Here is a 25317-nt window from a genome sequence, read left to right on the forward strand (position 1 = left end):
GGGGCCGATCCCCGCTGGGACCCTCCTGCGCCAGCAGAGCCCCCCCGCAACGCGGGAGTGTCGGGGTGTGGAGGTTTTTCGGGGGGAGGGGGTGAGAGACCCCGAAGGAGCCCTCAGGCGAGGCCGCAAAGCACAGCAGGAGGCGCAAGCCCGCGGCGGGACACAGCGGGGCCGGCCCGCGGCCCGACGGGACCCGGGCGCTGCCGCCCTCGGGAGGGGACGGGGCGACGGGACCGCGGGGCCCCGCCCGGCCCCAGAGCGCGGCCCGGCTGCGGCTGCCCCCGCCCGGCCGCGCCGCGGTCAAAATAAGAGTCCCCGGGCCTGAGGAGGGAGCGCCCGGCCCGGCCCTGCCCGCCGCCTCGCCCCCCGCCCTGCTGCATCTCATCAGAGCGGCCCCTACACCAATTTAGCAGCAGCTAATTAATTAACTCCCCAGACAACCCCCTCCCCATGCACCGGCAGCTCTGGCAGGGCCAAGGCAACATCCCCCTCAGAGCCATGGCCCCTCCGGTGCCTCCCGCTGTGTGGGGACCCAGCGGGGCCCCGGGGGTCCCATCGCTCCCTGCCTCAGGCAGCGGGAGGGAGCTGAGGCGGCTGGGGAGGGCGGTGGCAGGAATGGGTGTCCTTCCCCCTGCACTCCCCCCGGGGTGGAGGGGCTGTTCCGCCACAAAGAAAAACCACCGGCACCTCGAAATGGCGCGTCAGGGAAGCCTGGGCTCCAGCGAGGGCCGGCATCGCCCTGGAACATCACCACCACCCTGCACTGGGGATGCTCAACTTGGCACGGGAGGTGGCCATGGAGGGAGGGAGGGAATCACCCGCCTTCAGCCCTGCTCCTGCCAACCACCAGGCAGGCAGGACCCAGCACCCGCCGGGGCCCTCGCGCCTTCGGGACGGGGGCGAGAGGGAGGTCGGTGGGGCAGGACGGCCGATCAGGCCAGGGGTCTGGTGGCACCTCTCCCCTTGCATTTGCTGGGGCTGCGTCTTTCTCAGCTGGAGCTGGGGACGCTGCAGTCGCCAGGACAAACCTCCCTGGGCCATCAGGAAGGGCAGAGGCTCCCGCAAGAAGCAGAAATAACCAGGAACGCGCAGAGCCCTCGGAGCCCATCGCCGCCTGCCATGACTCTCGTCTCACCTCGAGCCGTGCAGCTCCACCAGCTTAGTGCTAATTAACACAAGCAGAGCGAGGACGAGATCTGTTTTGCCACAAACTCCCCATTTTCCTGAAGCAGCTGCTGCGAGCCCCGAGCGGAGCCGCGGAGCCCAGGGCAGGGGCTCAGCCCCCGGCAGCATGGAGCCAGCAAACAGCTTCGCCATGGCGGCTCCGGCCCCGGCCCTGCAGCCAGGCTGACATCGCCCTCTCCCGCACCGAGCGGGACGAGCAGGGATGGACCTCCACATCCTGGGATTCCTGCCAGCAGGAAGAGAACAGCCCAACCGCCCCAGTGCTTCCTCCGGCTGGCAGCCGGGGTCCTTCCAGCTGGACCTTTCTCCATCAGGGGAGCAAGGGACAGTTCAGATCACCCCACCAGTGCCTTCCCACCCCAACGGTCCCCCCAGTAAGTTGGAGGAGACGTGGCTTTGCTTCAGCGTTGGCTATAAATCAGCTTTTGAGCTTCAGCTGTAGAGGTGGATGCCTCCTCTGAAAGCCAGGAGCCACTTCTCACCCGCTGTGCCAGGCCCTCCTGCAGGTCTCAGCGTACAGATGGCACCCATCACACATTTAGCCCGAGCAAAAGCACCCATGGTCGTAAAAAAAGGAGATCTTTATTTACATTTGTCAGTTCTTTACATTTGGTGGTTTAAAACCCAGGACAAAAATACTCCCCAGAAGCTGTGGTAAACATGTAAAACTGCTAGTTTACATTTTAAAACCCAGTAATAAGTTGCGCAGAAGTCTTAGGTTATACAGAGCCATCACAAATATTGTTGTATAAAACCCCCAAATCTGTAAAGAGAACCACAGGAATAAAGAATTACAGCCACGAGTATTGGTAAGAAAGGGCACGAGTGTTGAGGGTTTTACCCCACCAGTCTCTCTTGGGGAGGAGGGATGGGACATTCCTGTTGCAGATAATTGGAAACATTTTAAAATACAGAATAAAAACCAAACAGAGCCCAGAACATCCTTTATCTCCTCTCTTGTGTTGGCGCAACAGGAAAACTTCCTAGCAGAACATATTTACTTTTACAAAACTACTGAAAGTTCAGTGGAAACCTAAAAAAGAATCACATCCAACAAAAAGAAGAGCCTTCGCGTCCCCCATCTCCCCGTTGCTCATCTACCTGCAGGCAGTGGGACAACAGGTGCCAAAGCGGAGTTTCGCAGGACACAACACTGAAAAAGCCAAAAATATGGAAGCGGCACATGTGGAGAGTGGGACAAGAACAAAGCCATGACGGACAAAAAAGAAGCAGCAGGAAAAAAAAGGACAAAAGATGTTTTTGGTATTTTCCATTGAATGCTGAGTTTGGAAACAATTAGCTCACAAGTTTCCCTCACGCCCCACCACTTCCCCTCCCCATTTCAAACAAAAGCAAAAAACAATTGCTTAAAAAATTTGAATGAATTCCTGTGCACTGAAGTTTTTTACCCAGAACTGGGTTTGGAAAAAAGGGGCTTTTTTTCCTCTTTATTCCAGAGTTCAGAAAGAGGAGGGAGGGATGACCCGGGGCCTACAGGAGCTCCCCAGGACTTAAAGAGGTTGAAGCCAGAGAGGCTGCAGAGAAGAGAGACAGAAGCGAGGCAGAGGACAGAAGGATTGTCCACTTGCCCTCTCCAGAGGGGACCACACTCACACCCAAACGTTGGTTTTAGCCCCATCGTGCTCATCCAGAGCACTCGTATACCCCGAGGACCTTGCTGCCATAACACCCTGAGGCCACAGCTGAGGGTAGGTTTAAGAAGAGCTGGACTAACTCCTCTATCCTGCAGTCCTGGACCGTTTCAAAGGCGACTGTGAAACATGAACAAGGCGCTTTGTGTCAGGCTTCAATTCCCTGCCACAGCGCTGGGGGACAGGCAAGGCTGGGCAGGAACGTTGAAAACCACAGCGCTTTGCCAGTTATTTCTGTCCGCTTGCACAACAGCGAGGTTGCTCAGACAAACTTAGGGTGATAAGCTGCTGCATCCTGGCCAGAGCCACCTCGCAGGCCTGAGAGAGGCCTCTCTCTGCAGGAGCTGTGCGTGCCCAGCCCTCACATCCCAAAAGGAGGACCACCATGAGGTCTAGCTCCAACTCCTTCCAGCTCCCTCCACAGCAGCCAGCGGAGATGGACACTCCTCACCGGTGAAGAAGAGCATGCCCACTTGCTCCTTGCTTTGCAAAGGGGACTCCATGTACAGCAAGAGGTGCTGAAGGACCAGTTTGTAGCAAATATAATTTGGGAGAGCAAGCTCAGGTGCACAGGAGCACTGCAGAGACGCAGGGCACAACACAGGAGCTGTGCAAGATACAGCTGGCCTCTCCTCTCCACAGTCTCCACCACGAATGGTGCATTCCCAACTGTAAAGGTTAAATGAGAAGGACGGACACTGGCTGGGGGTCTAGAAGGGCATCCCAGTGGCTCTGGCCACAGTAACCAAACAGCATTCAAGTTTTACCAGCCAAGGAACATGGGCTGGACACGTCACCAGCAGCTCAGCTTCAGGGATGGAGAACAAGGAACCCAGTCCCAGCCCAGGCTGCCTCTCCCAGACGCCGGCTGGGTCAGGAGCCTGTAGCCCAACCCAACACATCCAGAAGCATGGACAGCTCATAGGAATTTTTCCAGAGGTGTGGAAGCGATTTGGGTTGAGGCCTGAAAGGAGGGATATGTACTGCTGACAGCAAGGAAGGCCACAGGAGCTACGGGCTGAGCCAGGCAAAACAGGTTCAACTAACCGGGAGGAAGAGGAAGGACCCCCTGTGTATCAAGAATGCTTTTCATGGCAGGTACAGATCACCAGGCAAAGGAGAGAGTCTTAAATAATAAAAGCTGGGCAGAAGCATAAGTTGAGCAGAGGGTGAAGAAGGATCCTCGTGTCAGACACAGATCACACCTCAGGCTACTTCCAATGACAACATTTAGGCAACGCCTACATGCTTCGGACACGGTATCACCAAACTGTGGGTGTGGGGAGAAGCCTTCTTCCATTTTTAATAAGTTTCTTCCAAATGGCTCCTTAGGGCAGGGCATGGGCTGGTGGTCTCCAGCCCTTCCAGCCAGACTGTGGCTGTTCCACCTCCATCCTTCTGAAGGAAGAGTCCACTCTCCCCTTCCTCCCCACCAGCCCACCTCTCCAGTCAGACAGCAGAGAGCACTGCCCAAGACCTGTGGGCCACTTGGACAAACGGTGGCTTCGGGACACAGGGCCGGGGAAGCAGCAGTGCAGTGGCTGCTCTCTCCAGAGCCGAGCCCACATGGTGCCAAACCCCCTCCAACCATCTGGAACTACGAGCCCAGCACCGCGGTCAGGCTGCACCGTGCTTGTTTTCCCCGAGCTGCCTTGGCAGAAGTCACCATCCTTCCTGGTAAGAGCAAAAAACTTGCTTCATTTTCTAAGAAATCAGCAAGGTGCATTCCTGGATTTGGCATGAACAGGCACATGGATAAGCATCAGAAATGGATGAAAAAGCACAGCATTTCTCTTAGAATAATTTATTAAATACAGCATTAAAATTTGTATTTATGAATTCAATCATTAAAAACAAAACTTCATCTCATATATATATATATATATTCAGGGACAACGACAATCATTCTATCAACATTGGTGCATGTTGTGCCAGCACTGCTCAGAACGGCACCTTCTCTACACTATCCTTAAAGAAGTTCAACACTTAAAAAAAGATTAAAAAAAATAAAAAGCGTTTGCAAAGAAAGAGTGCAAAGCAGGGCTTGTCCCCAGCTGCCTGCCAGGGGTGTGCAGAGGCGGCCTAAAATGAGGAGGCAGAGGCTGTAGTGCTCCTAACAGGTTTGTTAGATATTGCCCGCCCAGCGTGAGGCAGGGTGGAGACCAATTCTCAGAGGTGCCTAAGGTCTGCAGTCCACAGTTTCAGCCGTGGCTGGATGCCTGCGGCTCTTAAGTATCTGGTTTGTGGTTTCCTCAGCTTGGGCAGTCAATACTAAAAAAGCTAAACAAGAGGGCAAAAAAAAAAACGCGCAAAAGAAAAATGTTGTTTTACATCCACTAGCTTCTTCCCCCGACCTGCCAGGTCCAGCGGAGGCTGCAAATGAGGCGTAGCAGTTTGTGTTCCCACTCACTCGTTTTTGCATCCTGCTGTGGCTCGAGAGGCGGCTCAGGAGACAAGCGGTAAACCAGTACCGGCTCGCAGAGAGAACAGTCCCCAGGCCAAGCACCCTTGCGCGCTGACTTGGCAGCGTTGACCGCTCCTGCGAGAGACGCCAGGCTGAGCCTCGAGGGAGGGTCGTCCCAGAGGGAAGGGCTTCCACGGACAGGGTCCTTGGGCAGACTCAGAGGTAGCATCGGACAGACTTTTGTAACTTGATTGTCATGTAATTCTGGCCTGCCAAAGGCAGCAGCAGCTGGGATGGAGAGGGCACCCTGCAGGGCTGGGAGATGGGACACGGGGATCTGGTCCCCTGTGTGCAGACTGACTAGCGCTGTTCATCCTGGGCGCTGCGGTCTAGCAGCGAGCAAGGAGGGACTGTCTCCTACAGGGCTTTTCAGAGAAAAGTCACCCTTGCTGAAAAAGGCCAGAAGCTGGCTGGTGGGCACCCCACAGTAACACCGGGCTCTCCCTCCACAGCTCACCTGGGCCTCTTGGGTCATAAACAAGTGCCCCAGCGAGCTCCCTGCTGCCAGAGCCTGCTCTCCTCCCACTGCATGCAGGCAGCGGTGCAGCCCACTGCGAGAGGACCAAAGGCTGCCGGTCACTCACCCCACAACACAGGTATAGCGAGGGCTTGTGCTTTTGGCTTTTTAAGAGTCCCTGACCTTCTGAACCTGCATACTCCAAGAAACCTCCTGTTTCACCTACCCTTAGGACCTATGAGGACAAGGAGGAAGGGCTGTCAAAACCATTTCTGGAGAGCACACGGCCCCTAAAAGAGAAGAGAAAGTCCACACAGCCCAGCCTTCACCTCCAGTGGAGACATGCCAAGTCAGGAGCATTTCAGATAAGGCATCACAGGTGCTTTGATAGTAAAGCAGTTAGTGTTGACTACAGTACTTTAAACACAGGCTGCTGCAGAGGGCGTCCCTGGGGCAAAACCAGTTCTCCAGCACTTGGTGCAGCAGAAGGAGACGGTTCGGTTTCCCAGACATCTCCTACACACACAGAGGCTCCTCTGGCTGCCCTTTTTGGTTTTTTTCTCCCCTCCCTAGAAAGAGACTTAAAAAGCCCAGGCCAGGATGTGCCATTTACCCCACCAAGCAGCCGGAGAGATAAAAAGACGCCTTGTGCTGTACCAGACTTTGCAGTAGGCAGGTGAACCGTGGCGCCTGGGGGTGGGCAGCGCCAGCGGGACTCGAAGCAGGGGAGGCTAGTTGCCATTGCTGATGCTGGAGTTGGCACTGCTGCAGCTCTGCTCATAGGATGGAGGCGCCTCTGCGGGGGAAAAAGAATAAAAGCGGTTATGGTGGGTGTTTGGGAGGTTCCCTTCACCCCAGTCCGTGTAACTCGGTGCAGAGTAAAGCAAACTGCTAACATGTACACGTGTCATGCATGCAGGCACTCTCTCTCCAGGACCCTACAACCTGTCCCGCTGAAATATATGGGCTTTGCGTGTGCACACGCAGAATTTGAGCCAGCCAGTCCCACCCCTGTCCTGATGCCTACAAGGGTTAAAATCAGCACCTCGAAATCCTGTTCTGTTCCTCCACTTCTTTCACAAGCATCCTCATGTACTCCAACACCTCCAGATGACAGGCGACCCGTGCTCCATGTGCCCCAAGCCAGGGCCGAAGTGACACATAGAGTGTCTCGTTACCCCAGTGCTAAAGACAGGTTTATTTGGGTAGGACTGTGCTAACCGCTGGTCCCTGCCACCCCAGCCGCCTGGGACAAGCACGGCTCCAGGAATCCAGCATGCTGGGATTTCCCCAAGCTTTTCCACCCTGGACAGTCTCTCAGCTCCCACCCCCACAGCTTGTCTCTTCAGACCAGCTGCAGGCCCGCTCCAAGTCAGACAGAAGATTTCAGTTACATCATTTTCCTGGCTCTGCTCCCACCAGCCTCACCACAAGCCAAGAAGTTTTTCTATCAGTGGGAGGCTGAAAGCTCATTTAAGAACAGGGAGATCCTCTCACGACAAGCCCAGGGCAGGCACGGGTGTAGACGTGGGAATGGACAGCCGGCTTTTACAGCTGTAAGAGGGGACTCCTCTGGAGGCTAAAGCAGGCAGAGAGATCTCATGATCCCCTCTGACATCAGCCCCCGGCAGGCTGACATCCCTGTATTCCCACCCAGTTCACAGTTAGCAAAGAGACTCTTGTGGCAGGAGACATTTACTACCACACTGCCAGCCCGTTTAGATCTCAGGAGCGGGCTGCTCACCGTATGGGTAGCCCCACGTGCTGTACTCCGGAGGCAAAATGAGAGAGCTGGCCGTGGGGACGGGCACCACGTTCCCCTCAGCGTAGTAAGGGACAGTGGCTCCCGTCGACAGGCAGAGCGTGGGATGGTTTGGGGAGCCCGTCTGCTCTGAGTCCACCCTTATCTCCTGGAAGCTCAGTCCTGGGGCGTAGCTAAACGGCTGCTGCTGGGAATGGCTTTTGGTGGGGATCGAGACATTGTCCATTGGGTGATAACCGCTGGCAGCCTCCTCTTCCTCCGGCGGGGCACTGGGTACCACTGCAGACGGTATGTGCTGGATGGACCGGGAAGGGCTCAGAGGCACCCTGTTCACAGCAATGTTACCAATATAAATGGGGAGAGTGACTGAAACCTCTGGCGACTTGAGGGAAACCTGGAAGAGAAGGAAAAACAGTGGCATCCTCTTCGTTATACATTGCACTGGAAGGTTCACCTGATGCGAGGGCCACCCGCTCCACACAGCTATGGAGTTCAGCGACTGAGCTCAACCCAGAAGGGAGCACAGAAGTTGCAGCAGAGCCCACTGGAGCTCCCCAGGAGCACTGAGGTACTCACTTGGATGTAGTAGTCGATATGTATGAGGCTACAGCCCTGCAGAATGGACTGGGGCAGCGCCGGAACGAGGATCTGTTCCTTCCATTCTGCATGTTTCCAGGCTTTCACTCCTGAGCCTTCCACCTCCGCAATGGTCCTCAGGTCGTAAATCCAGCGCTTGGATTTATAAGCCACTTTCTGTACAGACGGGAGAAAATATAGCTAGCAGAAAGATTACAGATGGTCGTCTGTCCCCCACAAATGTTAAGTCAGGACACAAAACCACCCAACTGCTTTGTCAAATAAGCACGAGCACAAACCTAACGTGCATATTACGGAGCAGAAATACCCATCATTGTACGATAGACTGAGTTGGTGTGAGCAAGACAAGTTCTACCACCTCTTTCCCCAGGAAGGCAGAGAGAAACAGAGTTAGCCAGAGGTCTGGACTCCTCGCTGCCACCTCCCAGCCACACGCAGCAGAGAGGCACACTGGCGAGAACCGCCCCAGTTTCAGAGAGGCCTCAGGGGCATGGAGTACCAGCACAAGCTGAAGAATCACCCTTTCAGATGCTTACCTGGAGCAGACTGGCCACCACAGCCCCGGTGTCCCGGCCCGATTTGTTCTCTATGTCTGTGCGAAGCTGGATTGCTTGCCCCACGATGTACCCTTTCAGATCCGAGGTGGCAGTCAAGATAATGTTGCCACTTTTCACAAGCTTGTAGTTGAACTTCTTGGTGATTGACATAGTGTTGGGCTGCTGCGGGACAGCAGAGAGACAGAGGTGTTGGCTCAAGAGAGTGAGAGCCTCCAGGAAAACACTCAGAGATTCAAAACAACCAAGCAGAAATATCTGGTCTAAGAGGACGCAAAGAACCTGCAACACAGCACTGCCACAGACAACAGGTCTCACTTCTCCATCCCCCCAGTTTTGCTTCCTATTAGTTGCTCTTCCCTCCAAAGCAAGTTCCCCAAACCCAGGTCTCTACAAGCACCTGGTGCTATTGGCCAACACCTCTCTCCGCATGCTGAAAATTCACCTAAATCTTTCAAAGCAACATGTGGAAGAGTCAAAAATCACTGGGACCAGGGATTGATGGCAAGGCAGGACAGATCAGGAGTCCCTTGTCCTGCTCTTGCACAGTCAGGGCATGCAGTAGAGAGTTGTCCAACCCCACAATTATTCCCCAGACAGCACGCAGGACAAGGACAAGTGCTGACGCCTTGGCACTTCCCAGCCACGCTCCTCCTTGTTCTTACCTCGATGTCAGGGATGTCGTTCAAGTTGAGAGGGCAGAGAACGTAGAAGATCTTGTTGCACTTGTAGTCCTTGGAGAAGCGAGGTGTGTCTATCACAGCTTTCACCTGATGGAGGACCTTGCCAAAAGGGCCTTCAAATGATGTAGGAGCAGAGGCTGGAGTCGAGAGAGAAAGAAAAGGATCATAAGGCTGAGTCAGGCCAAGTGTTTCTGAACTGGAAGTATAATCCCTTTAGACAGCTCCTCTTCACCTGAGGAGTTCTGCAAGTACTGAGAGACAGAGCACATGGGGATTCCCCAAAAAAAGACCTGGGGCTGAACACTTAGGTCACTCAGAGACCTTGCTGCAACCTCCTTACAGAAGGGATCCTCTGCAACCACAGGCGTGAGAGCAGAGACCCTCCCTCTGAACGCACTGTGTGCGGGACGGCTGGCTAGCCACAGGCCAGGACCTGCGCACACCCAGAGAGGGTCACGCTTGGAGAGGCGCCAGCGACAGCTCAGACCTGGCTTTGCACCAATGCAGAAGGTACCCGCTTGTCTAAGCTCCTCAGCTGTCCGTGGCTGACCTTACGCTCCCTCTAGCATCTCCGGGCCAAGCTGCCAGCCTGCCTCTGCCATCCAGCCCAAGCGCTGCTCAGCACAGCTAGAGAGGCTGCAAAAGCCAAGGCTTACACGGAAGTGCCTTCAGCCATTTATCTGCATCATACCTGGCAGCAGGAACTGGAAGGGAAAGTTGTGCTCTCCAGCTGTCAGGACCCCTGCGGGAAACAAGAGTAAAAGGTAAGTGGGACAGGCCGTTGGCTTGGAATGGTGTGATCTTCTGGAGAGCGTGATCTTCTGGAGAGAGAGGCCACCACCTGGGGAACAACCCGCAACTTGTTCAGCTGCCTACAGCCCACTGGACAACTCCAGATCCTATGAGCAGTGCTTGAGTCAACAGGAGCATCTGCTGCCACCCACCTCTCCTTGGGACAGGAGATGTCTCCATTCCCAATGACTGGTTCTACGTTAAGATACCCTGGAGATAAGGTAACTTGGGGCAGGGTTTAAGGGATCCCAGTGCCATAGCAAGTGGTTAGCCCCAGACTACCGACACAGGGCATGGAGAAAGGATGCTCTGTGTTTATCTTTCCTCAAGTAGGCTGCAGTCAGTCAGGGGGAAGGTAAGAAAGCACAGGCACTGTCAGGGTGGTAAGGAGGTCTGATGGGCATCAAGCCGCTATAGCCTTAGCCACACACCAAGCCCCACGCAGACTGCACAGTGTTCAGGAGCTGGAAGCAGAGGTCCATCTCCCAGGCCTAAATCCACCCCCGGTCCCAAGAAGGGACCTGCAATACCTCAGCCCGGCTGCTTAGACAACAGGAGCCGAGGAAAAGAATTCCACAATGTTAAAATCTCAACACCGTTTTCTTCAACCATATCCCGCTCTGCAACAGCGGCCTGGAGGGCGCAGATCAGAGCCAAGACTCAGCGCACAGCTAGAACAACAGCTACAGATTCAGACTGCCCGACCCCATCCACCCTCTGGCACTCCACCCGGATTCCAGATTCCTTCCCAGGGCAGCGTGACGGCTGAACTGGACCCACAGTGAGATCCAGTAACATCAGGCAGCTCCCAAAGTTGCCTTCAGTAAGAAAAGCTCTAAGGTTTATCCACATTTGTTAAATGTGTAAACATGAGAGGTTTTGTTTTTAAAGTGGCAGTGCTAAGAGGAGACCTGGATACCTATTAAATCAAGCTGTGTTTATTCTGCTTTGTAGGATCATTGCTGGAGGTACCAAGACTCTAGATTTGGCTAGCTCTCCTGTTGATGCAAGACGGAGGAGTCGGTCTGCCCGTTAGCAATACTGGCTCTGCAGAACTGACAGTAAGAGAGTCCTATCGTCAGGGGATTAAGTAGATTACGTGACAGGGGAGGTGGGGAAGAGAGAAGGGTAAATCCCCCCACTGACACTGCGATCCAGGTAGGAGGCAGGGGAGGTGGTGCTTGGCTCGGTGCATCCTTCACGTTATGAGAAGCTGCACCTCTGCCCCTCCGCTCGCTCAGCCACCCCACGGGGAGCTAAGGTCAGCCCAGTTAGCGCGCATCCCGCCTGCAGTGCAAAGGCAGGCAGAATAAATAGTATGACAAGCATCCCGTCGCATATCACTACAAAGGCAAGTCAGGAAAAAACGAAGAGATGTCTATTTATACACTTTGTCCTTACAGAGGAGCACGATTTGCTCATTCCCATCACCCCACCCAGAACACCTCCCTGGTGATGTCCCTCCCCGTCCCCCAAATAAAACCGAATTATGTAGGCTAAAATGCAACACCCGGTCTTGTCACCAGGTGGAGGCACAAAGCCAGTCACTGCCTTCGCTGCCAGGCCTGATGCCTTGCAGAGCTGGGACAGGCACAGAGGTGTGGGGCAGCTTCTCCTATTCCCTTCTTGGGAAGCCTCGCTCGCTTAACAGCAGTAGCTTGAGATGTAGCTGGTGCCTTTGCTTGTTGGTTACGGGGTAAAGCCTGGCTAATATGAATGACTCAACTAACCCAGTGCTTGTTTGCATGGGTTTCTACCTTTTATTGGCACCATTCAACATGGATCTTATACCCGTTATCCTTACTTTTGGAAGGCAAATCGATAAACTGGAATACATCAACTCTCCTGTGTAGCTTCTGCATTGCAGTAAGGGGACTTGCTCCATCTGAAAGGGAGAGGGAGCAAGTCCTTTTACTGCAAAGCAGAAGGAAGGGAGATGGGAGTCCCAGAGAGTAGTGGCCACTGAGTTTCCACTAAGACCTGGAGACCTTCCAGCTCTCTGACCTGCAGAGCCCTAGATGAACATGCAGGCAGTGATTTCAAGTGTCCTGCTAGGAGCAGGAAACTTCACAGCCTTTCCAGGACCCTTAGGAAGAGCTCACAGACTCCACAAAGTGAAAGTCCCTCTTCTACATTACAGGCAGCATGATCTAACAAGTCATTTCGGTCAAGCTCCTGCCCAGCTCACGTGCACCAACAGAAAGCTGGGATGGAAACGAACCTGCAAGCATTTAATGTTCACCGTTTCTAACCCCCTGCAGAAAGCCAGGGGTCCTGAAGGTTGCTCCCAACGGCAGCACCGAGCAAGGCAATACGCTCTTCCCAGCAACGTGCATGGCCAGCATCACTCGCAGAGGACGCAGTTCGGCTGTCAGAGCCACCGCATGACTCGGTGGCACTGATGCAGTTTCCACATGGGTAGCCCAGCCTCCAAGTCACCAGATGAGAACTGCCCATAGGTCAGCATAGAGCACCCCGATAGCTCAGACCAAGCCCGAGCGCCCATAGACCCGTTGGCTCACAGCATTCTCAGACTTGCTCTGACCCCACCTGCAAATCCCTCCTGCAGCTCCTGCCCGCCACAAGCTGCCCACAAGGGATGGAAAAGGCCGTTCCTGCTCTTCACAGCCGGTGATGAGTTCCAAGACCAGCCACCCCAGACAAGTCGTGCCCCGTCACGTGGACCGAGGGCATCGCAGCAGCGCTTGGCTCATGGCCACGAGCGCCCAGACCTCAGCCCTGCACCAAGCAGGGAGCCAGGGAAATGCAGCGAGCTCTATTCTCCACTCCATTAAGCGGAGAGATGCTGCAGGCAATTAGCAGTAGCTCTTCTTTTCAGACCTGCTCCTTCCAGCCCACAGTCTCCTTCCCCAAAGACAGAGAAGCATCTTTATGCCAGCCCTGAGATCCTCCACGTACAGGGAATTTTCTAGCAGGCTGGACCAAGCACCCAGGTCCTACCCCCAGAGGCAGACGCCACTGCACATGGCTTCATCTGCTAGCACAGCTAACGAACAGCCGGCTGCTTGCAGAGCCCTGACTTCCAGCTGAACGCCCGCATTTCTTGCCCTTATTGCAAGCACAGAGGCTGTTTGGGCAGGTCACTGGTGGAGGGGCTGCGAAGGGTGGCAGCACCCTCAGCCCCGCATCCGGCTGGGGACCCCCACCCCAGCTGTAGGAGCCCTCGGCAGCCCGGAGTAGGCATTTTGAGGAGCCCACTGGCCAGGAAAGTGGAACGGCTGTGGGAGTTCAGTGCCAGAGCTATTTCAGAGAAAAGACTTCATAAAAATAGATGAAGAAAAACAGACAATCCTGACCAAGACAGGAGACTCCTGGGAAAGCATGGGCATGATCCAGAGCGCCTGATGGAGCAACAAGGCAGCAGAGACCGCGGGCAAGCTCAGGTCCTGCCTGCCTCCCCCTGCGAGCAGGAGAAGAGGCAGATACTTAGCAGTAACCCCACACGAAGTTGCTCCCCAGGCTCCTGCTTGCCCCTCCTGGAAGGACACAGTGGAGGCTCCATGTCCAACTTGCCTGGCATTACAAAGCCATTTCGGTCTTTTGCCACACGTCTGGTGCCTTTGGCAGGTGGAAAGTTGGCGAGTCCTGAGCCGAGTCCCCCCTTACAATAAAAGGGAGGTGGCAACTACTTTTAAACTCTCCAGCTGGCAACTCTGCTCTTAAACGCTGAGCTTCCATTTCCAAATGCTGACTAGTCTTGACATAATGGGGAAAATCTACAATTTCCCTTGTCCCAGACATCCCCTGAGCATGGGCAGGGCACAGGCTGACCTTGCCCCAACATCTAGGTACCTCTCACATGGAAAACAGCAGCAAAAGCCACCTCAGCACCCTGTGAGGGACACTCGCAGTGCTTGCCCGTTCCATACAGCCACCACGATGGCAGGATAGGGCCACACATGCCCCGCTAGCCACGCACGTGCCTTGGAGAGATCCCCGGACCACGGCAGGGGAGACGTGGCATCATGCACAGCATGCAGAGCCGTTCTACCTGCCCGGTTGCATCCGCTGTACATCACCCGCATCCAAGCAACAACGGGGACACAAAGCCCATGGGAAGCCACTCACTGCCCCTGTCCCTCCAGCCCCGAGAGCTTCAAGTAAAGATCCAGGACATTTAATGTGCTAATTCCACTTGCAGGTTGACTTTGCAAGAGGGACGGTTGTTGGCAGCAGCAGAGGTGAGAAGGTTTCCTCTGACGGCCACCATGACAGGCAGATACCTGGGAGGGTATCTTCTTTCTGAGCTGCTCCTGAACCAGAAGCTTTGCCAAAGCAAGCTGCAGACTGTGCACGGGCGAGAGCAGGTCAGCAGGAGTTCAGCATCGCTCGAGGAGTCTCCGATAGCCCCACGCAGCAAGCTGCAATGCTCCTGAGCAGCTTGCAAACGCGCTGCGAGGGGAAAGGGCTGTGCGAGCTGCCGCAGTCACGCTGAGCCGTTCCCTCCCCATTCCCAGAAGCCTGAACAAAGGCCACAGTGTGCTCAGCCGCAAAAAAGCTTTTCCTGAAGTTTACGTGCAGCTAAAAATACCTTGAGAAAGTCATTAGGCAGCAGAGGCAGCTGGATTAGCAGGGTTCTGCTGTAGGGCCATACCTGCAGCAGCCTTTCTCCCGATAGGAGCCGAGCCAGCAGAGATTGGCCACCCCCGCACAGCCTTTGGAAACATCCTCCCTAAAAATTCCTGGAGGGAAAGGAGCCGCTGCCCCAGACAGCCTGGAAAAAAAACAAACCCAGACAGCAGGAGCAGCAACAACACGCTAACAGCATGGAAGAGCCATCTTACAGTCCAAAGCAGAGAGCGACCTTGGAGATTTCCCTGAATCCAGCAGAGATTTGTCTGGAAGCAAAGGGATTCTCCTGTTCACAGCTCAGCCGCTCCCCCCCACGCTGGGACAGGGGGGTGTTCGCTTGTACCAGCGGACATAGAGGAGGTCTGGGAGGACTCATCATGTGCAGAAAGGAAACGCCTTGATCCAGAGGGCTGACGCCGAGTCCTCTGCCGTGTCCCCGGGAGGTAACCTGGTGATGCAGCCAGGCCCAGCTGGGGCTCCCCTGAGCGATCAGAGCCTGCAAAGCATCGCCAGCGACGGGGAGCGCAACCCCGAGCCCAGCCCTGCACAACACAACAGACCTCGGTGCTGCAGCCCCGTCCCACAGCACTCAGGGCATCTATGGTCACACTGATGTGCAGTGGAGGGACAGAAATCAACGGGTTTCCCATGCAAAACTCGAGCTGACCATGCCCCCTGAGCCCACCCAGCCGCAAAACTCGAGCTGACCATGCCCCTGAGCCCACCCAGCCGCTGGACACACCATTCTCTCCCCACAGACAGCTCTGCTTTGATCCACAAAGATTTCCCCGCGCTCACTGCAAACCAGCATGCCACTGCACAACCACATGGGAAAACACGACACCGTCATAATGGTTGAAATGACCACCCGTCTGTATTTACGCTGCTAAAGACATGATCCAAGTCGAGCTTACTCCACCGCGGCTCAGGTGCTGAAAGGGTTTGGACTCTTTTCTGAGCAGTGCGGCTTCCCTGGCCGGTGCTGCCAGGCCCCTGCCCAGCCGGAGCCGGCAGCCCGAGGAAGTCACCAGCCCTTCAAAGCCATCATCCCTCCAAGGGGAAGCTGCCTGCCCACACCCTGCCCTGCCAGCGGCCAGCCGCGGGCTGGGAAATGTCCCCTGGCAGCCTCTGCCCCGGCTGAGAGCAGGGCAGGGCTGGGGTTCAGGAGGCACCAACCACACACAAACAAGGACACTGAGCCCTACCTGCTGCGTCCCCCCTGGGCTTCCCAGGGCTGTTCTGCAGCTTTCTCGGTTAGTGGCCCATGCAAACAGGCCAGCATTACACTACCGGTGGGGCCAGATCTGCCTGGGCTGCACATACAAACCAGTGCCACTGCAGGGACATCTGCCAAACGCCTCCTCCCAGGTTGGCCCCCCCAGCCCCAGCATCTCCATCCCTGGGGAGCTGGAAGCCACAGGCGGTCGTAGCCATCTCTCCGCAAGGTGCCCGCCACCACGACAAAGCCAGGACCTCCACGTTGGTGCCAGCGGGGAAAGGCATTGGAGAGAAGCCAGAAGAGGCTTGGGAGACGCCTTGGTCACTGATGCACAAACAGGGCAGACTCAGCCGAGCGTTATTACTCACCCCGGTGAAATCTCACGCTCTGGTGCACTGGGAGAGACAGCCCAGACGTCTGAGCACACAGCAGGCTGCAGGGCCAGGCAACCACAGCGCGTGGTACAACACACACCTCTGCCTCGCCAGGCTTCATCCACGGCTAGACCAGGGCAAAAAAGATGAGTATTCTGTGTATCGCTCCCTCCATCCCCCAAAGAGGAGGATGCTATTTGCTCCATAGCTACAACTGGGAGCCTGGAAGGTGTCCCTGCACCCCAGGCACAGGAGCAGCCGAAACAGGGCTTCTGCCCCAACCTCAGGCTCTCCTGGTCCGTACCTGCCAAGCAGACAGCAGTGGCTCTGCTCCCTCCTGCTGCACACACGGATGCTAGCGCGGGAACAAGCTGCGCCTTTGGAGTACACACATTTTTTGGTTCTTTTAGTAGAGGAACAGCAGGCCGGGCCATATGGCAATTTCCCTCTGGCTACTTAGCGAGTGATGCATTAACTGTGCTGGCCAAATCATGTAGTACGGGAAAAGTACCTGGTGCTTGCTGGTCCCCCTGCCATCACCTGTAGCAATACAGTCTTCCTGCTACCTAAAATCAGCCGTCCCACTCCCCTGGGGAAGGCGAACTCCTCCGAAGGTGCCAAGTTAGATTGATACCAGTGTTGCTGATGTACAGCTCGGGTACTCTCCTCTCAAAGCTCTCCAGGCAGACAGCAGGAAAGCAGCAGGTTTGTGTTTTCCACTTTTGGGTAGAGAAACAGGCAGTCCTGCCTCTGCGTTGTGCTACAGGATACCGATTCCCCAGCTACTGGAAGAATTGTCACTTGCTGCAGTCCTGACAGCCAGCACCCTGCTTACCCCTGCCCTCCTGTCTCTCCTCAACGACGTTTGCAGCCCAGAAAATTGAATATTAGACATAAGCAAGAAGGTCAGAGCTCTTCTAGCTCGCAGGAGGCTGTATCAGAGACGTCAAATGAGAAGCATTAATTTTGTCTGTGCCAAGGCACTTCAGGCAATGCTGGGCCATTGCAGCTTTAGCATGAGGACTCCAACTCAGCCTCTGGTGGATTAAGCTAATACACGGGATTACAAACTGCAACAAATGAGGGTAAACGCACACATTTGCTCGTGCCATCCCTGCAGCAGACACAGGTGCCTCAGAGGGAGCAACCGACAGCCAGAAGAGCGACCTGCCAGCAAGCACAGCCAGACCTGCCAGGGAAAGACTCAGCATTTAGCTCAGCTTAGTGTTGCTCAAACGAGAGCTCCCCTGCTACCGACAGCACTTCAGCCGAGCAGAGCTGCCATACTGGCAGGACGGGAGCACAGTCCCCAGCAGGCTCCAAGCTCCCGTTCAAAGCACCAACTCGCCCACGTCAGATTTGCATGCGTGAAACACACAGTAGGAACAACCTCCAGTGCCCCGATATGGCTAATGCTGCCGAGATAACACAGGAGGTACAGACTGAGGAAGAAAACACACCAGAAAGCCCAGCACTGAGGTTAGGGCTCCACTGCTTACAAATCTCGTGTCAGCAGTTTTCAGTGACATTTTCAATGAATTAGCAGGGTCTGGCGGTATGGCAATGCTGCAAAAAAACTCTGAGGATTAACAATGATCTATTGAGGCAAAAAATTGGGAAGTGCTGAGGAAGCTGCTGTGACCCAAGGCAATTGCAGCTCCTTCCACGTGGTTTTCCTGGGCCGAACCTGCAGTTACTGCTCCTGAACCCGGCAGCGCAGTGTGGCCAGGTGCTGGCACCAGCACATCCTTAACGGCTCACCACTGCCCACGGGCACCCTCCTGCTCCCACCTGGCCAGGGGCTGGCCAGGAGCATCGCCCGCTGCTTTGCTACCTCCTGCTTGCAGAGTGATTTCTGAGCACAGAACAAGAGACCTAAGTCTCTCCATGCCTGCTCAGTCAGGTCACTAAGCTTTTTAAATTCAGCTGGAAGACAGGATCTTCGCCCTGTGCCGACTGTTGGCCGTGAAGGTGTTGTGCCAGGCCGGCAGAGAACCACCCCAGGGAAGAGGTGATGCACAGCTGCCCCTTTTTAGCTCTTTGTGCAAGAAATCTGCCAGCAAAGGAAGCGCGTGGAGCAGCCAGGAATTCCCTGCAGCGCCTTCTAGCTAACAAGCTGCCAAATGTAAAGTCAGCTGGAAATTACAGCCAGCTCCCTGTACGGGTTCAACTCAGGTACAAGTAGGATTTAAAGGGAACGAAAAAAAAAAAGTCTACCTTTGCATGCACAACCCATCCACGGGGCAAGAGCTGTGTGTGCAGTTGGAGATACAAGGTGTCCAAAGAAAACAGCCCCGTGTGGGTACAGGCACACGATGGCTGGCTGAATACAGCCAGAGCTGCAGCAGGGGAGGGGGAGAGGAGCGGGAGGCCTCTGCAGAGCTGAATTACTCCATTATATTGGACCAAGAGAAGCATCTCTCTGTCCGAGAGCGGCGGGTACAGGCAGTGCTATTTCGTACTTGCTGCAACTGGTGTACTTGATCTCCTGCACTGCTGACACCTACAGAAACCCAACACCCCCCGCACTCGAGGTTCCCCCCCACCCCTATTGCATTTCTTTGCAAAAAGAGGACCCAAGAAAAACCAGCACCAGGGAGCAGTCAAAGTCCAAGTCAAACTCAGGCCAAGTGGGAAAAGCAAATCCCCCTCAGCCTCCCGTCCAGGAGGCAAATAACGAGTCTCCCCCGAGAGCCACCCGTGGGCTGAGCGACCTCCCCGGCACTGCGTTGTCTCCTCCAGCAAACAGAGCAGCAAGGGGTTCCAGACCAGCTGGTACTCTCAGCACTTTCCAGCAGCTTTTATGTAAAGAGCCCAAGTTCATTAAACCACTGGCCTGTGTGTTATTGCCAAGGCTACAGCACAGACCCTGCGCAATGCCCCAGCTCCCCCAGCAGCTCGCGGGTGCCCACAGCCTCCAGCTCCTGCTCGGGAACGACCAGCCCCAGTGAGAGGCTTTCCTGGAGCACAGACACCACACTGCTCGAGCGGGGACAAGCACTGCGCCAGCACAGAGGCGAGCAGGGTCCTCCGCAGCAAAAACACCGGTCACCAACCTGCAGATGCTCCAGCGGCAAGGCTGAGCCCTCCGCACCCTGGATGCTGCTCCAAGGTGGAGTGAGAAGGGAAATTAAGGATGAGGCCAGTGCCTTAAATAAGTGCCTTACATTGCAAAGCAGGCATCTGGGTTATTTCAGGGCCTGCCTCCTTTCTCATACAATGTACACCCTTAAGAAGAAAAAAAAAACAACCCCACCACAAAAACCAGCGTGTAATACAAGCAACAGCTGATGCTACAGAGGACAAGCTGCCCCCTCACTTATTTCAATGCAAAGGTGTGTGGGTGGAGAAGTGCAGAGTCGCTCTTAGATACTTAAAGAGCAATCCAAGCCTCGATAGTTTTGCAAACCTCCTCTCCCCTTCCCCCTACGTGTCCTCAAAGAGCACAGATCGCTCTTTTTTAAAGTTACTGCTCAGGATGTGGGAAAGGAGAGAGGCGGCTTGTTTTTCAGGCTGAGCCTGCCTCCCTGCACCGTCTCCCCTGGTGCCAGCACTGCTGCGGTCCTGCTGGAGCACGAGCCACTCGCCAGGGATGGGCAAGATGAAGACGCATTGGCTGCGTGGCCTTGGGGACACCTGGGATCCTCCCTCAACCCGAGCTGAGGCCATCGGGCTGGATGAGCCCTCTGCAAGAGCGCTGGGGATGGTGCCAGCATGGAGCCTGGCATCACCCTCTGCCTCGGGGCACAGCCTGCCTGCCAGCTCCCCCCCCAGCAGGGACACACTGCTCCCCCTTGCTTTTTTTTTAATGCACAGGTTCAAAAATGAGGGGTAACAGCATTGCTGTAAGGGGGGAAACGCAGGAACAGAAGAGTCCTCCGAGGCAGAAGCAAATTCCCCCCCTTCTTCCACTCATTTTCCATTTGTGCTGCTGGGAGGTGACATCCCCCCGTGTGGATAAGATGCTCTTGCAGCACCACAGAAAGGCAGCCCCTCACTTGACGCACGGGGCCTCCCGCGGTCCCTGCCCTCCCTCCTGCTGTTTGCTTTTCAGGGCATGAGAAGGAAGGGTGGGCACAGCCAGCCCTCACCTGAAGAAATAGGGATGTATTCACCCCAGGAGGTTTCTGCATGTTTTTACGCACATGGCAGGACCATCCCATGCACCGCCACAGTATTTGTCCGCAGCCGCAGTAACCTTTGCTCGTGGTGCTCGCTGCTTTTCGCCTGCGGCTGTCCGATGCTGGCCAGGGAAGGAGCTGCGTGCTGGCAGTGTGGGCCGGCAGCCGGCCTGGCCCCGTGCTCCTTTGGGGGTCCTTGCTCAGGCACGCTTCCGACTCCCTTAACTCACCTATACCCCGGGCTCCTGCCATCACCCATCGGAGAGCATGGCCCAGCTCAATGCCCCGTGCCCCAAGAGTGCCAGACTGCCTCAGTTTCCCCTCCCAGCCAGGTGTGAGACTTGCATGGAGGCACCCTGAGGAGCACCGACAAGTGCTGGGTGTGCCTCCCCAGAGGCAGCTGCACCCCAAACCACTTTGCTGCCAGACACCGGAGCAGCCCATCCCTGATGAATGCTCCTGTCCAGAGTCGCAGGGAGAGGGACAGCTCTGCTTTGACAGCCGGTCGTCTTTCTGAAGCTCCTTCACGAGCTGCTTCTCCTTCCCTGTTCATGAAAGGCCGAGGCAGCTGAGAGCTATTCCTGGAGAGCCTAAAAACACCGTGGCTGAGTCAGCACCGAGGCCCTGCCCTGCTGCTCGTGCCTACGAAGCCATCGCACGACTCCCCTGGCAAACCCCTGCCACTGCCTCGCTGCAGGGCTGTGCCGTGCCAGGATGTCGCGCTGCCAGCGGCCCCCTCGGAGGAGGCAGACAGACAGACAGACAGGCAGAGACAGGCACGCGTGGAGGCAGAGTGACGGAGAAGCAGCCCGGCTTCCCTGCTGCTCCGCCAGCCCGGACATGCATCAATGTCATGGCGAGGGCTGCGACAGCAGACAGTTATCTCGTTTCCCCGTGCCGCAGGCTGGAGCGGTGCCAGCCCCCAGGGCTTTTGTTTCCATATCCGCACAGGCCAGCGCAGCAATTGCAAGGGACAGTTTCAAAGCTGTCTCTGGTGGAGGATTCACGTCCAACAGCAGCATCGACACTGCCCTCTCCCACCCACGTCCCATCGCTCGCTCCCCTGCATCCCCAGGGCATGGGGAAGAAGGGCATGGCACAAACATGGCAAGTCCAAGACAATAACTCCTGAGCTTGTACCAGTTGCACAAAGAGCAAATGCCCCACAAGCGCTGCCCTTGGCTGCAATCCCACGCATGGGGACTGCCCGCCCTCTCCATATCTGCTTCCCTGCAGCTGGGAGCCAGAGGCTGAGAGCTGCCAGCGGTTGTGTCCACTTTGACACAAAAAGCAGAAGAGCACACGTCAGTGACTGTAAATACCTGGCATGCTGCTCCAGACTGATTGCTGGTAGCTGGGATCAGGCTTTTCCCCGTAATTGCACTGTAGCTTTGCAAGACAAGACAGTAACGACACTAAACACACCTCAGCTTTCGAGCGCAGGACTCTACAGTTCTACAGGACAGTTTTTCCCTTCAATTCATTACGTCTCTGATAAGTCATGCACTACCATTTCTTGCCTCACTTGCCTGCAGCTGCAGTAGCTCTGGAAGACTCCAGCTGGCCCGTTTTGTCCCCATCACACGCCAGGCTCCCAGCTGGGCAGCTGCCAGCTCCATGACCGGCTCCAGCGCAGAGCGAGCAGCCCAGCCCTGCCCCAGCCCCGGGCGCCCGCTCAAGTCTCAGGCTGGCAAACCGCAATACCGGCAGTTGGTAAGATAGCAGCACTGCACTGGGCAATAAACAAGGATCCGGGTCCCAGAAAATTAAGAGCCAAAAGACATGGGCTTTGGCTCTAGTTTAAGAGCTCTTTCCATGAACAGTTTAAGAGCTGGGAATACCAAATTTTGGCCATCTTTGGAATTCAGGCCTTCAAAGGGGACACTTCAGAGCCATGAAAGCGTGTAGCCATCAATGCATTTTCCTTCTGTCCTTCCCAGTCCACACTGGTCCTAGTTGTCACGGGGATGGCTCCCAAAGGCAATCTCACAAGAATGGACTGCCGAAGCGGCTATCAAAATCTCCCAGGGCCTGCAAAACCGATGAACAGCACACCCACCTCTTCCCACTCCCACCTCCCGCTGGCTTTTGTCACTGCTCAGCTTTACCAGGCCAGAACCGATCACAGCATCACAGCTCCCCCTTGAATCATTAAATATTAGAAACAGAAGTTGGAAGGTGCATTTTTCAGTGCAGTTGCAGGTTTAAACCTCTCCAGAAGTTCACAAATGTTTGCAGCCTCCAGCTCCCAACTCATCTAAGCTCAGTGGTCTGCAGCACTTTATAAAGCCTCTGGGATTTTGCTACCCCGACATTCACAGCTGGGCTCTCTGCCTGTGCTCAGCGCCACATCCAAAATCAGGCAGGAACATCTCTCATTGCCCTCCCAGGCAGTTCACCTCCAATTGCAGGCCCCGGGCTATAAGCCAAGCCAAGGGGCGAGCCAGCCAGCTGTCTCCCTTCTCCAGGACCCGAGAGCAAGCAGCGCTCCCTCCAGTTGCTGCGAGGATGAGGTCAGTCTCCCCTCGATGCTAAAAGCTCTGCTTGAAAAATTGCTGAGCTGGCAGAAACTGCCACTTCGGTTTTACCCATTTCCTGTTATTAGATAAAACAGCACCAGAAAGCTGAGCTCCTCCTAGCCTGGGCTTTTGCCATGTTACAGTTACCACTACAGCCACTGCCTTCAGCAGGTGAATACTGGCACGTCTTGATTTCAACAGGAGCCAGGGCCCAGCATGAATTATTTGTGGTAAGGCTGACCTATTTAACAGCAGAAAGACAGCATTCATTCGAGTCCAGATTCCCCAGAGGCTGCTGGTGTCACTTTACCCCCAGGATAATACAACCCCGCCGCTATCTCTGGGCATCTCGGCTTGCTGGGGGTGTGGTGGTAACTGTCCTAGGCTGTTCCTGCCGTGCTCTCCATGTTTCTCTTGGAGGACAGGTGACACCTCCACATCCCTTCTGATGCAAACTACTCCTGGCCTGCAACTGGCTTCTGTTGATCAGCTTTGATCAGCGTTTTGTGACCGCCATGGACAACACACTTAGAAAGCGGAGCAAGGTGAACCCACAGGGCCTTGAAACAGCAGAGAAGTCGCTGCTGGCAGCTGCTTTTCAGGCAGACCAGGGCCAGAGGATGCAAGCAGTGTTTGCAGGGTGGCTGCCAAGTTCTGCAGCAATTCAGGATGCCTCTCTGCACAGCTCCTTCTAAGCTCTTGTAGTCTCTAATACTGGCTCCCATCCTCCATGCACAGGCCAAGGCAGCCTGCGAAGGGGTATTTCACATCGAGAAGATGCTGAAGTCTAAGTAATACAGTTCTGTAGACCATCTCAGAATCACAGTTCTCCACCACATCTTTGTGGACTTTACCTTTGTCTGCCAGAGACAGCGTGCTGTTAAAGTACTGCTCCTCCACAGTCCATGCTGTGTCATTGATCTTGTTAGACACCCCGCAGGATCCAACGCAGCTCACCTTGATGGCTGTTGAGAGAAAGCACACATGTAAGCACTGGGAGAAAGCAAAACCTCAGGTTCAGACTTGCTTCAGGTACTGTATGTGGACTTGTGCAGGAGCAGCGCCTCGTGAAAACACACACAGGGTGGAAAAATGGAGCAAAGGAATCAGGTCACGCTTTCATTTCAGAAGCACGTTTTCCCCTTACTCTCAGCACTATTGCACACTCCCTGCTACGCCAGTGCTATTCCCAGCTGTTATCACCATTGAAGTCCTCATGCTGGCCTCCTTGGACTGTGAAAGCCCTTAACAACAGTGATTTCAGCTCCCCAAGAGGTAACTCGCTTTTTAGTTTTCTCCCAAATGAACCAATATCCCCTCCCAGTATGTACATCAGCCCCTGCACTCAGGCTGACAGCAGAGACCTTTGTGGCAGCGATGCTCTCCTATACCCTCGGGTGTCCCAGTCCAAGGGATCAGGAGCAGAGGGCTCTGCTGCCTCCGACCCCACAAGGAGCCGGGCATCCCATCGGCCATCCTGCCAGCCCTGGGAGGAGAGACGTGTTCGGCATGAGCCCGTTAGCCAGTTAAACAAAGTGTATAGCCCTGTCTGCAGGAGCAGCAGAGAGCTGGACCCTCCATGAATAAGCCCAGCTGCAGCTCGAGTTCACAGCCCACCCACCCTCACAGACACCCCCAGTCCCTGGGAGCCTGCCCGCGTGTCCCCAGGTCAGTTGCTACTTCAACAGAGCACAGCAGAAGCACTTTGCCCGTTGACGCTTGTCCTGCATCAGGACTTCTGATCGTATTTGATAAGCACGTTGCTTCTCAGCAGCCAGAGACCACGTTGAGTGGCTTCCTCCTCCTGTCAGAGACACAGGGCTCACAGCAAAGCCACACAGCAAGGTCTGGAAGCATTTGAGATGCCACTTGATCTTCCCAAAGCAAGAGGAGGAATTTGAGCCTTGTTTGTGCCCTGCCTTGGGAAAGTCACCCCAGAGCTTGCCCTGCACCGTGGCTTTCAGAAGGGCCACGTGGCTTTTAGAAGAGCTACCCACAAGACATTTTCAGTTAGTCTTGGCCAATTCACAGCAGGTTGACATCAAGCTCTGATGTCTCTGGACCACAGAGACAGACAAACATGACAGACTGGCCTTGTTGCACAGCAGGAGATGATCTGTGGTGCTACCCCCACATAGGGAGGATGCAGGCAGACCTATCGCGGCACAAACTGGGCCTTCGTGGTTGTCCCAGCCTGAACATCTCCTGTCCTGATTCTCACCAGGTTTTGCAACAGCTTTAATGGATCCCACAGAACTCCCTCACTGAATTTGTCAGGTGAATAGTTTTGCTGGCAGGAAGGTGGCAGGAACTACCAGACAGACTCTTTTCCCGTTTCACCCATC

General features: G+C 55.3%; 1 protein-coding gene across 1 annotated transcript in view; it reads right to left on the reverse strand.

The window, feature by feature from the left end:
• Window positions 1-4625: 4625 nt before the first annotated feature.
• ARRDC1 (arrestin domain containing 1) overlaps window positions 4626-25317 on the reverse strand; it is a 38170-nt gene continuing 17478 nt past the window's right edge. The window contains exons 2-8 of the mRNA XM_075170469.1: window positions 23827-23937; window positions 10046-10096; window positions 9337-9491; window positions 8654-8836; window positions 8097-8273; window positions 7503-7914; window positions 4626-6554 (exon numbers count right to left, since the gene is read on the reverse strand). Coding sequence (XP_075026570.1) covers window positions 6490-6554; window positions 7503-7914; window positions 8097-8273; window positions 8654-8836; window positions 9337-9491; window positions 10046-10096; window positions 23827-23937 — 1154 coding nt within the window. The 3' untranslated portion in view covers window positions 4626-6489. The remainder of the gene's footprint in view (window positions 6555-7502; window positions 7915-8096; window positions 8274-8653; window positions 8837-9336; window positions 9492-10045; window positions 10097-23826; window positions 23938-25317) is intronic.

The sequence above is a fragment of the Calonectris borealis genome, chromosome 21, assembly GCF_964195595.1.
Source record: "Calonectris borealis chromosome 21, bCalBor7.hap1.2, whole genome shotgun sequence".
Lineage (NCBI taxonomy): Eukaryota > Metazoa > Chordata > Aves > Procellariiformes > Procellariidae > Calonectris > Calonectris borealis.